At 39.0% G+C, this 15215-nt stretch overlaps 1 protein-coding gene across 1 annotated transcript in view; it reads left to right on the top strand.

Moving 5' to 3' along the window:
• Nucleotides 1-15215, top strand: part of LOC136869236 (coiled-coil domain-containing protein 186) — a 184679-nt gene that overhangs the window by 93917 nt on the left and 75547 nt on the right. Inside the window, exon 10 of the mRNA XM_068227117.1 lies at nucleotides 6271-6480. Coding sequence (XP_068083218.1) covers nucleotides 6271-6480 — 210 coding nt within the window. The remainder of the gene's footprint in view (nucleotides 1-6270; nucleotides 6481-15215) is intronic.

Here is a 15215-nt window from a genome sequence, read left to right as displayed (position 1 = left end):
TCAAGACATGACAGACAAGCAACCCTGGTTAAATAGGAGAGGGATTGGTCAGATTGTGAGTAGAACAGGCCAACTTCGCCCAGCTGTCATCTTAAGGATAGGCAGTGAGAATTTTTCAGCCATACTCGACAGCCAAGCAAGCCATTCGTTTGTCAACGGGACTGTTGCCCGATTACTACTGCCTATGAAGCCTCACCATCTCGGAAGGGTAGTTGGAGCAACGGATGGGGTAACCTTTTCCATCTAAAGACAGACTAAACTAACCGCTAAATGCATGGACCTGCCTATTGTAATTGACGTTGCAGTGATTCAGAACGTAATAACTGACATCATATTAGGTCATATCTGGCTCCATGGCTAAATGGTTAGCATGCTGGTCTTTGGTCACAGAAGTCCCGGGTTTGATTCCCGGCAGGGTCGGGAATTTTAACCATCATTGATTAATTTCCCTGGCACGGGGGCTGGGTGTATGTGTTGTCTTCATCATTTCATCCTCATCGCGACGCGCAGGTCGCCTATGGGAGTCAAATCAAAAGACTTGCACCTGGCGAGCCGAACCCGTCCTGGGATCTCCCGGCACTAAAAACCGTACGCCATTTCATTTTTTTTCATATTAGGTCATGACTTTCTGGTAGAATACAAGATAATCCTAGACTATGCAGTTCATGAAGTCTTTTTGGGAAAAGACAGATGTCTGAGGGTCGCCTGGCACGATGGAAATCTCCGGACTCGCAAGGATGCGGAAGTCGATGTATACCTAAGAGATATCCAGTTAATTCATCCTCGACCGAGTGAAGAAGAGGAGCTGAGACGCGCCTCAAAGGACTTTCCGGAAGTCATCACCTCTAAAATAGGACGGACTACCACAGTAACGTACACCATTGAATGCAGCACTCCCTCACCCATCAAGCAACGTCCATATCCAATCAATCCGGATAAGCGCAACTTCGTCATTCAGAAGATTCAAAAGATGGAAAGGCAAGGTCTCATCGAACCCTCTACATCCTGTTGGGCTTCACCTATCATCCTACGGAGAAAGAAGAATGGGGAGTATCGACTGCGTGTGGACTTCCGCAGGTTGAACGAGAAGACCGTTAGTGACGCCTACCCCATGCCTGACCTGAAAGACTCGCTGAAACAAGTAAGTGGGTCTAGGATTTTCAGCACGCTGGATCTCAACTCCTGATACTGGCAAGTGGAGGTCGAGGAAAGTTCTAGACTACTGACCGCCTTCATGACACCGAGAGGATTGTACCAGTTTACAGTAATGCCTTTCGGATTGAAGAATGCCCCTGCCACCTTCATATGACTGATGGATAAGGTATTGTCAGGATATGTTGAAGATTTCTGCCAAATGTATCTTAATGACATTTTAATTCACAGCAAGAATTTTCAAGAACACCTTGTACATCTGAGGAAAGTGCTGGAACGAATGAAGATTCATGAACTGACTTGCCAACTGGAGAAGTGTCACTTCGCCCTGTCCCGCGTAGAATATCTTGGCCATGTCCTAACATCTGAGGCTTAGAAAGGCAACTGGAGAAGAATCAAGCTATCGGAAGAAACTGAACATCCGCGGACCAAGCGATAAGTACGTCAGTTCCTTGGTTTGTGTGGATGGTATAGCAGCTTCATGCCACACTTTGAAGAGAAGGCAATACCACTCACTGACGTACTCCATATCAACTGCCCATTCCAGTGGACCAGCAAGGAATAGGCAACATTCCAAGATATTAAGGCTAAGGCTGTGATATGCAACGCTTCCGGTCTAGCCCCTCCTGACCCTCAACAGAAGATCTGCCTGCAGACAGACGCCAGCGATTCTGGCTTAGAAGCAGTGTTATTCCAGGAGAGGAGCGTCGGTGGAAGGAACATCATCGAGTATGCGAACAGAAAGCTATTTCCCACTGAACAACACTACTGCCTTATAGTTACAAATTCTTGTTATTATATCTACATTATTCAATACATAAAAATGTTTATTATCTCTAAAAGGATATTTACTACAATACAGACATTAAATGGGACGTGTTTCGCTCGTTGTGTCGAGCATCTTCAGCCATTTTGTACGATTATCTCAAGGTTGAGTTATTGTATTAAAGCTTATTTTACAATTATTTGTTCATTAAAATGTTATTAGACAATAAAGTATCATTGCTATATAAAAAGTAAACAGGAAGAAGTAACAATTAAAATGGGTCTATAATAGACTAGACGTTAATCACAGGAGGTTGATGTCCAAGTCATAGTAATGTGCCAATTAAATTGTAAGATTTGGCTAAAAATTCCCATTTTTTCTAACACTGCTAGTGTTAAGTTATTTATCAAAGTATAAATGTTCATATGAAGATTAATGAATTAGAAGATTAAACTTCAATATATTCTTGTTAGATGAGAATTACACCATTGTTTAAAGATGAATCATTGGAGTTTTGTAGTCTGTTGTATGCGTTATACTTGTAGTCTTCACCAATCCCCAACTGATTTGAGTTGGCCAATTTTTACTGGTCTGTTTGTTATTGAAGCGTGGTTGAAAGGGACACGAATATTTGTTACTTAGTTGTTGGTGTGCTGTTTACTGCAATGTTATGGATGAATGTGTCTTTAACAAAAGAATGTTATGAGAGTTATGGTTTTTAATTGTTTTTATAGACTCTTAAGGTTGAAGCATAACTTACCCCTTTTTATTTCACACTTTAGTGCCTAGCTGTGCTGTTGCAGTACTGAGACTATTTGTCGTCGTGTTCTTACTTCTTGTGTTATACGTATGGGGCGGGTGTGGTGGAGGGCGAGTAGGTGGGGAAGGAGAAGGAACTGCGGGCGGAGCATTGGGTACTGGCATAATGCGAGGAGGGTAAGTAGGGGACGTAGGGAAGGGGGTGTGGGCCAGGTATTGGATGCTGGCTTAACTTATGGAGAGGGGTCCCTATGTATATTCAAGGTGGAAGTTGTATTTGTTGACATATTAAAAGGTTTATGGTTGAAAATTTAAAATTTTTTACTGTTATCTGATTTGAAGGCTTGTAGCAATTTGGTAATTGTTCTATTAATGGGCTTTTTATTTGGATTACATTGTTTAGGTTTTTTCCCCTATTGAAGACTGACCTAAATTAATATAAATGTTTTCATATTCGGTCATTAACTTTCCTTTTTCAGTTCTTTTTATTCTCTTGAGGTCTCTATTGTACTAAATTGATGGCTGGTCTCTTTCATGTGGTTAGCCATTGCGGAATATTTATTATGTTTTAATGTGTTATAGTGTTCCATATATCTTGTGATAAAACTATGCCCAGAACCTTCCTTACAATTGTAACTATGTATTAGGCACACTGGAATTTACAAGAAAAGGTGTTACGTAACATCCTTCTAGAAGTCTGATCAGGCAACATATATTGAGGCAGTCTGGATGGTGGAGTTGTGTTATTGTTTAACAGGAGTCGTTCTTGTGAACTCATGTTGTGTTTATGCCGACATGCTAGTAGCAGTCAGCAGTCAACTGTTCAAGATGGCAGTCATAGTCTCCTTGCGCTTAGTGATAGGCAGTTGTTAAAAATGGTGGTTTGTTGATGTGTGTATTTAATGTGAAGTTAAGTTGAAAATAAATTAATGTACTCAACTGACAGCATTTTTTGTGCATCTTTGTGGATACATCATAGCTCAGAAATAGTGGATGCTTCTTCCAGTAGGTGTTTCATTAAGCATGAGCCTACTTCTTATGCCCCGCGACCTGCCACACCTTCCAGCCAAATATACAGTGACTTTTATTATCACTTCCCTCGTGTAATCCACAGTTGTATAACCATAGCTGACATTTGTAAAACACAATGTTCGTTGGAATTCGTGGCAAAGGTAATGTTTTCTCCATGTCAGAAGTAGTTGTTTCCAGTTCTTCAATTTCCTTGGCATGCAGTAAATCATTTCTCTTCAAATTCTGCACTGCTTCTGCTTCAGCTAAATGTTTTGCCTTCTTAGCTGACAGAATATCTTGATCATGATCATTCTTGACACCTTTAATTTCAGCATCGAGAGAATCGCATAAATTACATGTGTCCTTTTTGAGTTTATTTATTTGCAAATTGAATTTTGTTAGAAAGAGTTTCTTGTACATTGAAAACGAAACTGGATTTTCATTTTCCCCCTTGAACATGTCATACATCAACGGAAGGGTTGTATCACTTCTGAGAAACTTATTTTCAGTTTCTTTCGAACAATAATGGGACTTGTACCGTGGATATTTGTTGACTTTTTTTCAATAACACCTTGAATTCTCTCATCGGATATTTGCTCCCACCACAAGTTCCACAACGATCTCTAACTCTGTTGCTGCTCTTCAGTTTCTTTAGAACTCGTTCAACCTTACAGCTTGAAATCCTCAATGTCTGTAGAAACATAGATTTACAAACTAGAATACTGGCAATCTTGTATTCCCTGGTGAAAGACTTCCTTTCTGAAGATTTATTCCTCTTCCTCCTGATTAGCACTTCAGTCACCATACTAGTTATGAGGGCGGTTTGGGCATCATGGGATTCAGCATTATTAAATTTCTTGAATTCGCGTTCACGAACATCAAAAGGGACTTTTTCACCGCACCTGCATTTACAAAGAAAATTTCTAAATGTCTTCTCTTCCTTTCTCTCTCCATGTCATGTAGGATTTTTCTATATGCATCTTTTCTTCCGAACATCGCGGTTCTCCATTGGATATTTCCTCTTCCTACCTTTACTATGTCGTCCTTGGTTGCCATTTTTCGCATTGTCAGTAATGCTGCTTTTGGTATAAACTCCATTGTTGTCAGGAAAATCTTGTGCTTCATTGCCACACTAGTCTTCAGTGTTTGCATAGTTCTTTCAGTGGCATCCATACTGGTATTAGGACTTTCATTCCCTGTATTCACAACTTCCACTTCAACTTGACACCATTGGAATTTGCTAATACAAAAGGAAGCAAAAGTAGTGCTGTCTGCTGGCAAAATTATTAGCACATTCTTCTGGGATGCAGAGAAATGCATTCTGATTTAATGTTTTGGACATGATGAAACCATAAATGCTCACTGTTATGTCCAGAATATTCACATGCTGTGTTGTGCATTGCATTATAAATACCTTCAGCACAGTAATGTGTGCCATCATTCTGCTCAGTTTTCTCAAAGGGGAAATAGGAAAAATGGGGTAGGGAGTTCTGCAGCACACTGCCTGCAGTTCTAACATGACACTTAACTTCAATGCTCTGAGGTAAATGATGTAGTACCAGTGTTGTGGGCTGCTAGAATGAAGTTGTACTGTGAGAGTATTTTTGAGCTTGCAGAACAATGGAGATTATGTTGAAATGTGAAGAACTGTACATAGATTAAAATGGTGTACTGTATGTTGTTTTTCAGTAATAACTAATCTTTGTTCATGAATAATTGATGCTTATTAGTTTCAGTATGAAGCACATACAAACACTCAACAACACACCATTATGTCATAGGATCTGTTATCTGTTAAGTCTTCAGCCCAGAGGTTTGTTGGATCCTCAAAAAGCACCTCCAAAGGTTAAGCAGTTATAAGGAAACCACAAAAATCAATGATGGTGTCATAATGAGGTGTACAAGACATGATGAGGAGTGAGGTAGTTTCCCATTGCTTTTCTTACTGGACCAGAAAGTGCTATTACAGCACCAGTACTACCAGCCCTATGATTAGCACCTTTCATAATGTCCAGAGCCACTAGTCATGTTCGGAATGTCATTACTCAGTACCACCCATACCTCAGCAGCTTTAGTATTGCTGTATTTATAAATGAGACTGAAACTTCAGTAGAAGCTACAATTTTCTCTTGCCTGTGCCGAGAGATAAAAAAATACTACACGCATCAGGAAATAACAATAGGTGAAATGTCATAGGTTATAGGTGGTTATAACTGCATATTCGCTGACTGCCTCCTACAAAAGAGAAAGTACAAAAGCCACATTACAGCCAAAATATTATAACAAAGAGACACCCAGTAAGTCACACTACTAATATTTGATTCTCTACTGCTGAGTCTGTTAGTCTGTTATGATTCCTACCCTCTTTCAAGTACATCTTATGGCCCTACCATCCAAGCTAATCTATACTTGCAGTTTAATCCATTCTACTTCTGACGACTTTCTGTCTTAACTAGAAATATCCTTTTGCCATTGTTCCCATTTTGTACTTGCAGACTTCCTTGCTAGATTCATATATGTTACCTTCAACTTTTGCTTCCTTACTGCAGAATTTTATAATCCATAAGAATAATGAATTTCAGGAACTGACTCGAGAGCTTCAGCAGTGTCGCAAAAGACTAGAACAGTATGAATCATCAAGTGGCAGCAATTCTTTGGGACAAGGCTCTCGGGCAAGTTCGTGTGCATCACTAAATGCTCTCTCTGATGGTAATTTTAGTGTTCCAACAAATGGAAACAATGGGAAACATTCTGCAGGTCAAGGGTCTCCTGCTGAAACCAACAACAATCAGGTAAGGAATTCCCAAAACCATAAAATCAAGTTTAATGTAATCATCAGTATTTCATAAGTTTTCCCCCCATTTATTTTCTTTTGACATACAGTAGAGTCCCACCAATCCAAACCCCGCTAATCTGAAAATCTGCCTAATCTGAACAGGGCTAAGAAAAAATATCTACCAAATTTGTTTTGAATTTTAAAACAGGAAAATAAAGATGAAACTAATTTTTCGAAGGAAAAATGTAAATTTATAAGCACAAAAACATATGAAATAAATGCTGCAGGAGTAAATAGTGAATCTGTTAGCTATCATATACACAAAATCTAAAAAACAGAAGGCATAGACCTACTAACTATGTGCATAACAAATTTTGAATGCAATTTTTTTACGTTAACGACAAAACAAGCGGAAAAGCAAATGAACACTTAAGAAGTGAAGTCAGTGATCTTCTTTTGACGCAACGCACTGAAACGACTTGAAGAGGCAATATTTCGCTAACATCGCATAAACATTACATCATTAGGAGTTTCAGCGGCATGCTGCTCGACGTAGTGTAGGGCAAGGTCAAGGGCACTGACAGCGGCAGTGTGTGAAACACCAGTTTGGGTGTCCCCCTTGTCCTCAACTATCATCTGTGTTGATCTCAGCTGACGTCCCTTGCACCACTGCTACAAGGTCTTCATCTGCATAGTATTCCTCGTGACCACTGTCGTCGATAGCCATCCACTCTTCGATGCATTTTTCCTCTGCATTTTTGCAACCCGGAATTCTTTTTACTAATGAAAGAAGTTCACATTCTTTTGCCGGGGAAAAAACTGTTTTAACAAACTCCCGATCAGAACAGAGATTTTTCCATGATTTCTGCAGTGCGGCTTCGCTTGTGTTCTCCCAACCCGGTAAATTACATCTTTTATGGTAATTTTCTTAAGTTTTTGCAGGATTGTAAGTTCTTCATTCTTTTCAAGTAGGCTTTGGAGAAGAATTTTTCTGATGTTTTGTTTTATTGCTTGCAACACTCCTTGGTCCATTGGCTGCAAAATCGAAGTGACATTGGGTAGAAGGAAAAAGGCTGTAATGTCACTGCAAACAAGTTGCATTTCTTCTGGATGCAATGGAGCATTGTCTATCAGTAACATTGCATGAGGAGGCAGTTCATTTTCTTTCTTAAAAACTTTCACTTTTGGCACAAATTGTTTTCTGAACCAGCCTTGGAATAAGGTGAGATCCATCCAAGCCTTTTTTCTGATTTTTGTAATAAACAGGGAGTGAGTTCATGTTCATGTTTTTGAAACACCATGGTTTTGCCAATTTGCCGATCACCATTAGTGGAAGCTTATGTGTCGCAGAGGCATTGCTGCAAGCTAACACAGTTACGTGTTGTTTATCCATTTTAAAACCCGGGGCAGATTTTTCTTCTTGTGATGCAAGGCTTTTGGTTGGCAACGCTTTAAAATTTAGCCCCATCTCATCTGCATTGTACGCTTGCTGTGTTGAGTACATAGAAGAAATCATTTTAAATTCCTCAAGGTATTCAGTAGCCGCATTGTTGTCTGCTGAAGTTTCTTGCCAGTTACTATAAGCTGTCTAATTCCATGTCTTTTCTTCCATCGGTCTAAAAAAACGCAACTAGCCAAAAATGACGGATCGCCGTCCATAAGCTTACTCGGTTCAAGCGCCTTTTTTTGTATTAGAGGGATTCCTTTCTGTCCTTCTTGAGTAAACCACAAAAAAGAGTGCTTCATCTAGTTTTACATACGGGGACAGTCTCGTTGTATGCCTTTTTTCAAGAGACTTTTCACTCATAGCAGAACAAAACTGCTCAATCTTAACATGGTTCTTTTTCCAGTCGCTAATGGTTGCTTTGCAGACACCAAATTCGATTCACTGGTCAACAACCATTTTGGTGCCAGTGAGATTTGAGTGATTTTAAACTGACTTTTGAATGCTGATTCCGAATATGATAACGGTTTTGCTCAATTGGCTGTAGTTTTTGAGATTTTGAAAGTCCTACTGGAAAATATTTTTAAAACAGGAAAATAAATATGAAAAGTATAATCTACTTACAAACCGTCTGAAAACAAAACCAAATCATTATAAAGTGAACATATGAACTATACAGTGACACTAGATTCAGTTCATAACAGAATGCATAATAGTTTTCACAATTATTGCTTGAAAAAACTCTGTCTGTATGATTGTCTCCTGTGTGAGTAATCAGGACAGTCACGTTGTTGATTCCAGCAGTAGTCTGCCATCATGTGCCTGTCCCACCTTCCTTGATACCTTTCCTCCATGCCTTGGATGTCTTGATGAAACCTCTCCACTAGTTCCTCAATAAAATCACAAAGATTGTCAGGAAATTTATCTAGGTGACTATGAAGGAAGTGTACCTTTATGCTCATATTAGCCCCCAAATTATGAAACTTTGTGAGCATGTTGTGGACCAATTGCTCGTAGATCTCTGCTTTAAGGTTGCTCGAGAAGTTCCTCACAACACAGACAAAACTACACCAGGCAAATGCTACGATGTCAGTCATGACTTTACTGAAATCTGAATCATTTATGAGCTGGCGAATTTGAGGACCATCGAAGATTTCTGCTTTAAGTTTTTCACAACTGAGTGCAGGGAAAGATTTGCAAATAGACTTGAAGCAGTTTGAATTTCTGTCCAAGACCTTAATAAATAGCTTTGTGAGGCCTAGCTTTATATGAACTGGAGGGACAATTATTTTGTCCCTATCAACCAATGGCTCATGTATGATGTTCGCTAATCCAACTGTCATATATTCTCTTGAAGGCCACGTCACCTTTTCCCAATGATGTTGTTTAGCCCTACTATCCCACATGCTGATGAAACATGGGTGCTTTGTGTAGCCACTTTGCTGCCCAAGCAAGATGTTGGCCATCTTCAAATCAACACAAATAAGCTACCCATGCTGATGATAACGAATTTTCTGCAGAATCGTATTCTTGTTGTCATATTCTTCATGAAGTTTTGTGGAGTGGGCAAGTGGAATGGAAGCATAGCGATTTCCATTGTGTAACAACACACATTTCAAGCTTTTTACAGACTTATCGATAAAAATTCGCCAGTCTTCTGGTCGATACTCTGGCAAACCCATTTCAAGTAGTAGTCTCAGAATATCATTGCAGAACACAATTTCATTATCTTCATTGAAGTATGGAAGATGGCACATTTTTCTAGTCCGGTAAACTGTAATATTAGTTTGTGGCTTCAGGCAGTTCATTTCTTTGAGCCTGGATGCCAAGAGTTCTGAATCTTGCTTAGATAGACTGAGGTCTCTTATCAAGTCACTGAGTTGTTCCTGAGAGAACTGCTGAGGTGTAGAAATACTGGCTTCATGTTCACTGGCATCTGTATTACTTTCCACGTCCTGCAATTTTTCAACATCTGACGATGAAAGTTCAGGAAGTGTGGTAAATACTGGCACTGGAACATCTTTGCTATGTGATTATAGGTCTCCATGCTGAATCCAAATTTGTATAATCCCACTTCTGTTTCTTGTATTTATTGAAACCTTTTACACTCACAACACAAAAATAACAGTCATCGTGGTGGTTTTGTTTTTCTCTCCAAAACATTGGCACTCCAAAGTTTAAACTTTTCTTTGTTCTGTTTGTCCACTTTCTTAGATCCTCCACACAGCTTTTACAAACCTTATGGGAAGTCCAAGACTTATCTTGGTCCCCAAGATGAATACCAAAATATGCAAAATAGGCTTTCTTCACAAAGTTGGTGATGTTTTTTTCTATTTTTCAAGGGAGTGCATTCACCACACACATAACAGAACTCATCAGGACACAACCTCGTCGTGAAGAACTCATATTTCATATTTCACTGCAAAAAACAAATCACATGTAAAGTTAATGTTAAAGTTGATAAAATATAATGTTACATGACAATAAACAAACATAAATTTTTAAAAAATTAATATTCGCCTCCATAAGTCAGCGGATATAGGTAATGTCAGAATACGAGGTTAATTTAATGAACACCTGGTATTGTATAAACTAGAGCCAATCTGTAAAACTCAATGAGATTCGTATTCAGCATCACCAAAATACCACATGTTCATTGCAATTTCCCTGGCACCTTGAATTTAATTTTTTTTGTTGGCCTGATGCGTTCTATTATAATTGAGTGGCACTTTCACCATTGTTCTGTCTTTTTAACACTTCAAGTTTTTCTTTTAACGTACACGAGTTGTGTTTATGTTTGCTTGCCATGATGAGAGACAGCTGGGACTAGGAAAAGAATGTACAACAAACTCAGCACTCACAAAACAAATCATACACTATTACAGTAGGCACACACAGTCTGGGAGATTGTGCTAGACACACTGAACTGAGAGTAAGAGAAGGAGTAGGAGAAGTGTGGAGCTTGCATGCTTGCCAGTTGAAGTCACTGCCCCTTCCATTCCGACTTTCACCAGGCTGCTCGTGCTAGGTAGACGCCAACAGTGCTTATAAAAACATTACAGTACAGTAATTGGTTTTCGAGCCTCAGAATGTAGTTGTAAAATAAATTACAGCATTCTGTACTAATTTCCTACTTTCAATCATTTTAATACTTAACACATAAATACTTAAAGTCAACATGTTGTCATATTTGACGAAAATCCACCTAATCCGAATTTTTCGCTAATCCGAACAGGGTTCGGTCCCAATTAGTTCGGATTAGTGGGTCTCTACTGTAGTTGGAAAGATAAAAATAGCATTAGGTAGGAAAATAAATTATCTTTTGTGTTACAAAGGGAGAAAGTGTTATTGAAAAAGATGAGAACTGTTAGTTACAGTGGAACCTTACCTGACTGTTTTAAAAATGTCTTTTTCCCTTTTTTAAATTTTATGGTCCCAAGAAAACTCATGTTATATTAGAACCATCAAATACAGCATGAACAGCAGGCTGAAAGAACTTAAGCATTATTGCTGCCTTGTCCAACTGGAAAAATCTGATGTGATAGAGCACACTCTTTTCTGGATCATGAAACAAGGCAAGGAAAGTATAGTTCTGGCTACTACTTGCCAGCGCCAGTATCAATGCTCATTTCTACCAAGAAACTATTGGGTCATCTTTACCAAGAAGCTATTTAAATAATGAAACATGACAATTACCGTATAATCTTGAATACCACCTGCCACCGAATAAGACCTGCACACTTATTTTGAAAGAACAAAATAAAAAAAATAAAAAGTGAAGTCAAAATTATTTACAATCTTTACTAACACATACAAAATGATTAGAAAATACAAATAAAAGTAAACAAACATTTCCAGAACGATATCCAATGAGTTCATTCATCATCATCATTTATTTATTTTTTATTTATTTATTGTCTTGTTTTATATGGGGGGACTCAGGCTATGAAGCCTGCTATTCTGTCCCACCATACATACACCTACATGAAGAGTTAAATATACACTAAATTATCTACACTTTAATATCTTAAGGTATCAATTAAATGTTTTAATTAACCTAATAACTTAGCTATGATCTAATCCTACTATGTTATGAATAATTATTATTATTTATTAACCAGATTTGACAGAGTTTTTTAAAGCAGAGGTGGTTTGACACGCTCCTAATTTCAGCAGGTAGGGAACTCCAAATTCGGCTGGCGGCGATTACAAATGATGTACTGTAGCCAGTTGAGCGGTGAATGGAAATGCTTAGTACTGAGGTGGATGATGATCTGGTAGGAATACTAGAAGGTGATGCTAGGTAATGGAATTGTGTGGCAAGGTATTCAGGAGTGTTAAGATTCAGTATACGATGTAACAGGGAAACAGTGTGTTAATTTCGTCGCTCTCTTAAGCATAGCCATGCAAGTCTATCAAATGCGGGAGAAATATGGCTAAACCTTGGTATATCTGAAATAAATCGAACACATGCGTTATGTGCCTTTTGGAGCTTGATGGAAAGTGAGGCGTTCAGGTTGCTGTATACTACGTCACAGTAGTCGAATATTGGCATTACCATACTTTGAATAAGCAGTTTTCTTACATTTTGGGGGAGTAAATCTCTGAGTTTCTTAAGGGAATGTAAGGAATAAAACACTCGCTGACATATACGTATTACATGATCGTTCCAACTAAGGTTTTTATCCATTATCATCCCTAAGTTTTTAACTGTGTCTTTGAATTGTAACTGAGTGCCTCTTAATGTTACTGAGTAGGTATGCATGTTTGTAAGGCGTGCGTGGGTTTTTTGGGTAGCTAAAAGAATGCACTGCAATTTTTGGGCATTGATTTTTAGTGCATGGTCATTGGTCCACTTACATATTCTTTCTAGGTCGTCATTCATATTATTTATTGCTGTCGGTAAGTCACGAGGATGTGCATGTATATATATTTGTATGTCATCTGCGTACACATGATATTGACAATGTTTAATTACTTGTGTTAGTCCTGAAATGAATATCGAAATTAGGAGTGGCACTAGCACTGACCCCTGTTGTTTTCCAGTCTCTACAGATTGCCAAGAAGAGAAATTTTCACCTGTTGATATACACTGCCAGCGATCAGAGAGATAGGAATACATCCAGGATAATGTGCTTTGTGAGAAATTAAGAGCACATAATTTTGCTATTAGTATGTCCGTGTCAACGCTGTCGAAGGCCTTACTAAGATCTAGAAGAGTTAAAACAGTAACTTCTCCCTTATCCATAGCTATTCCTATGTCGTTTGTAATTTTAAGTAGTGCAGTAGTTGTGCTATGATTGCTTCTAAAACCAGATCGGTATTTGTCAAAAAGTATATTGTTATTTAAATATGCGGTACCATCAGTACCAACTTCGGAACTTTCATCACCGTCACTTTCCCACAAAATGTCGTCATCGCTGCCATCCATAGCATTAGAAATGCTACATTTCCTGAAGCTCTTCCGTATGAGGTGTCCAGGGATACGATTCCATGCTGTCAAAATCCACGAACACATCAGCTGAACTTCCGGGTGCTGAATGCGACCATTTGGCATCAGTGTGTGATTATCAGTCACCATCCATTCTGTATAGAGCTGTTTCAAGGCTGCTTTAAATGGACGGTTCACGCAGACATCCAGCGGCTGTAGCATAGACGTCATCCCGCCTGGAATGACTGCTAGGTCGGTTTTCCCAACCTTGATATGTTTCTTCACAGCGTCTCTTCACAGCAAGCTCTTTTGTCCCAATAATGCATCAGGGCGACGTTGCCAGACACACTTTACCCAGTCTTCCACAAGTGAACTGTCCATCCAGCCGGAGTTCTGAGATCTGAGATAACACCAGAGGGTAGATTTTTAGGAAGCGTCTTTCGCTTGAGAACAATGTACGGCGGCAATTTGGTTCCGTCGGCGAGAATACACAACATTACCATACACCGTTGTTTTTCATTACCACCTGTTCTAATGGTAACACTTTTCGCACCCTTAACATTCACAGTCCTGTCCACTGGCATTTCAAAGTAGACTGGCATCTGATCTGCATTGCCAATTTGGGAAAGCAAATATGCATTTTCCTTCTGCAACCGAATTATGTGACGCTGAAACGACAATAACTTCTCATCGTAGGCACCAGGAAGACACTGTGAAATTGAGGTACGCCTTCGTACGCTCAACCCATTTCTTTTATAAAAATTACAAACCCATTGTCGGCTTGCCTTAAACCCTTCCGATGAAAGTTCCTAATGCCTTTAGCTGACACATTTCGGTTGACACACCATATCCCAATTCCCGCCTTTCTATTACATATTTATAAAGCTTTTTTTTCAATTTCTGGAAACTGTACACTCAGTCCACGAAAAGTTCAACGATCACCACTACATGTTAATAGCACATTTTTCTTCTTTCTCCAATCGCGAATACATGACTCATCAATATCGTATTTCCTACCGGCGGCACGATTTCCAATAATTTCGGATTCCCGAACTACTTTCAGTTTATCACTTGCAGTAAAAGATCGCAAACGCTTTGTGGAATTTATGTTGATGCTCCAAGAACGTGCGTGAGACTGACGCCAAGCGCGGAAGTAGTGTATACTGAGAGCGGAGAGAGCATTGTTGCCAAGCTGCGCTGACGGTGATGCATGATTTACGTGCATTTGGAAAGATAAATTTCCCAAAATTTTAAATAAGACCAGCACCCAATTTTGGAAGCGATGTTTTTGAAAAAACAGTGCGGGTGGTATTCAAGATTATACGGTATCTCAACAGGAAAGAAGAGAGACTTCAGATTAGCTGTGTTTTGTGATCTATATAGGCTGCAAGATGAAACAAGAATGGCTGCTCTGAAAACCCATCCTCCACATGTTGTTTCATCTTGATAAGGGCTACTTCAGTATTGTCGAAATATTTGACATATTGGCAATGTTCAGGTGACCTAAAATCCCGAAAGAAGACATCACCATCTTGTCGTTTAACACAAGCCTTGTTATTAATATCCAGGAATAGAAAGCCCCAGAAGAGATAAACACAATGTCTTTGTTGTGAGGTATGGGAGTTTGTCCTTTTCACTTCTTTCTGTTACTCCCTCTTCCTACACTGACCTGTCAGTGCATTTTGCCTTCATGTGTGTTCTTATATTTCCTGGACTTTTGTCCTTGATTTGTATTTATACCCTTGTTTGTTCCCTTTCCATAACATCATATTATAAATAGGCTAATTAAACCTACATGATCCATTCTTGGTGTATTTATTTCAGTGCATTAATTTTTCAAAATCTTCAATCCTAGAACATCCTTTAGTACGTGTGC

Source organism: Anabrus simplex, chromosome 1, assembly GCF_040414725.1.
Source record: "Anabrus simplex isolate iqAnaSimp1 chromosome 1, ASM4041472v1, whole genome shotgun sequence".
Classification (NCBI taxonomy): Eukaryota; Metazoa; Arthropoda; class Insecta; order Orthoptera; family Tettigoniidae; genus Anabrus; species Anabrus simplex.
Note: the sequence above shows the minus strand (reverse complement) of the source record. Positions and strands in the feature narration are given on the sequence as shown.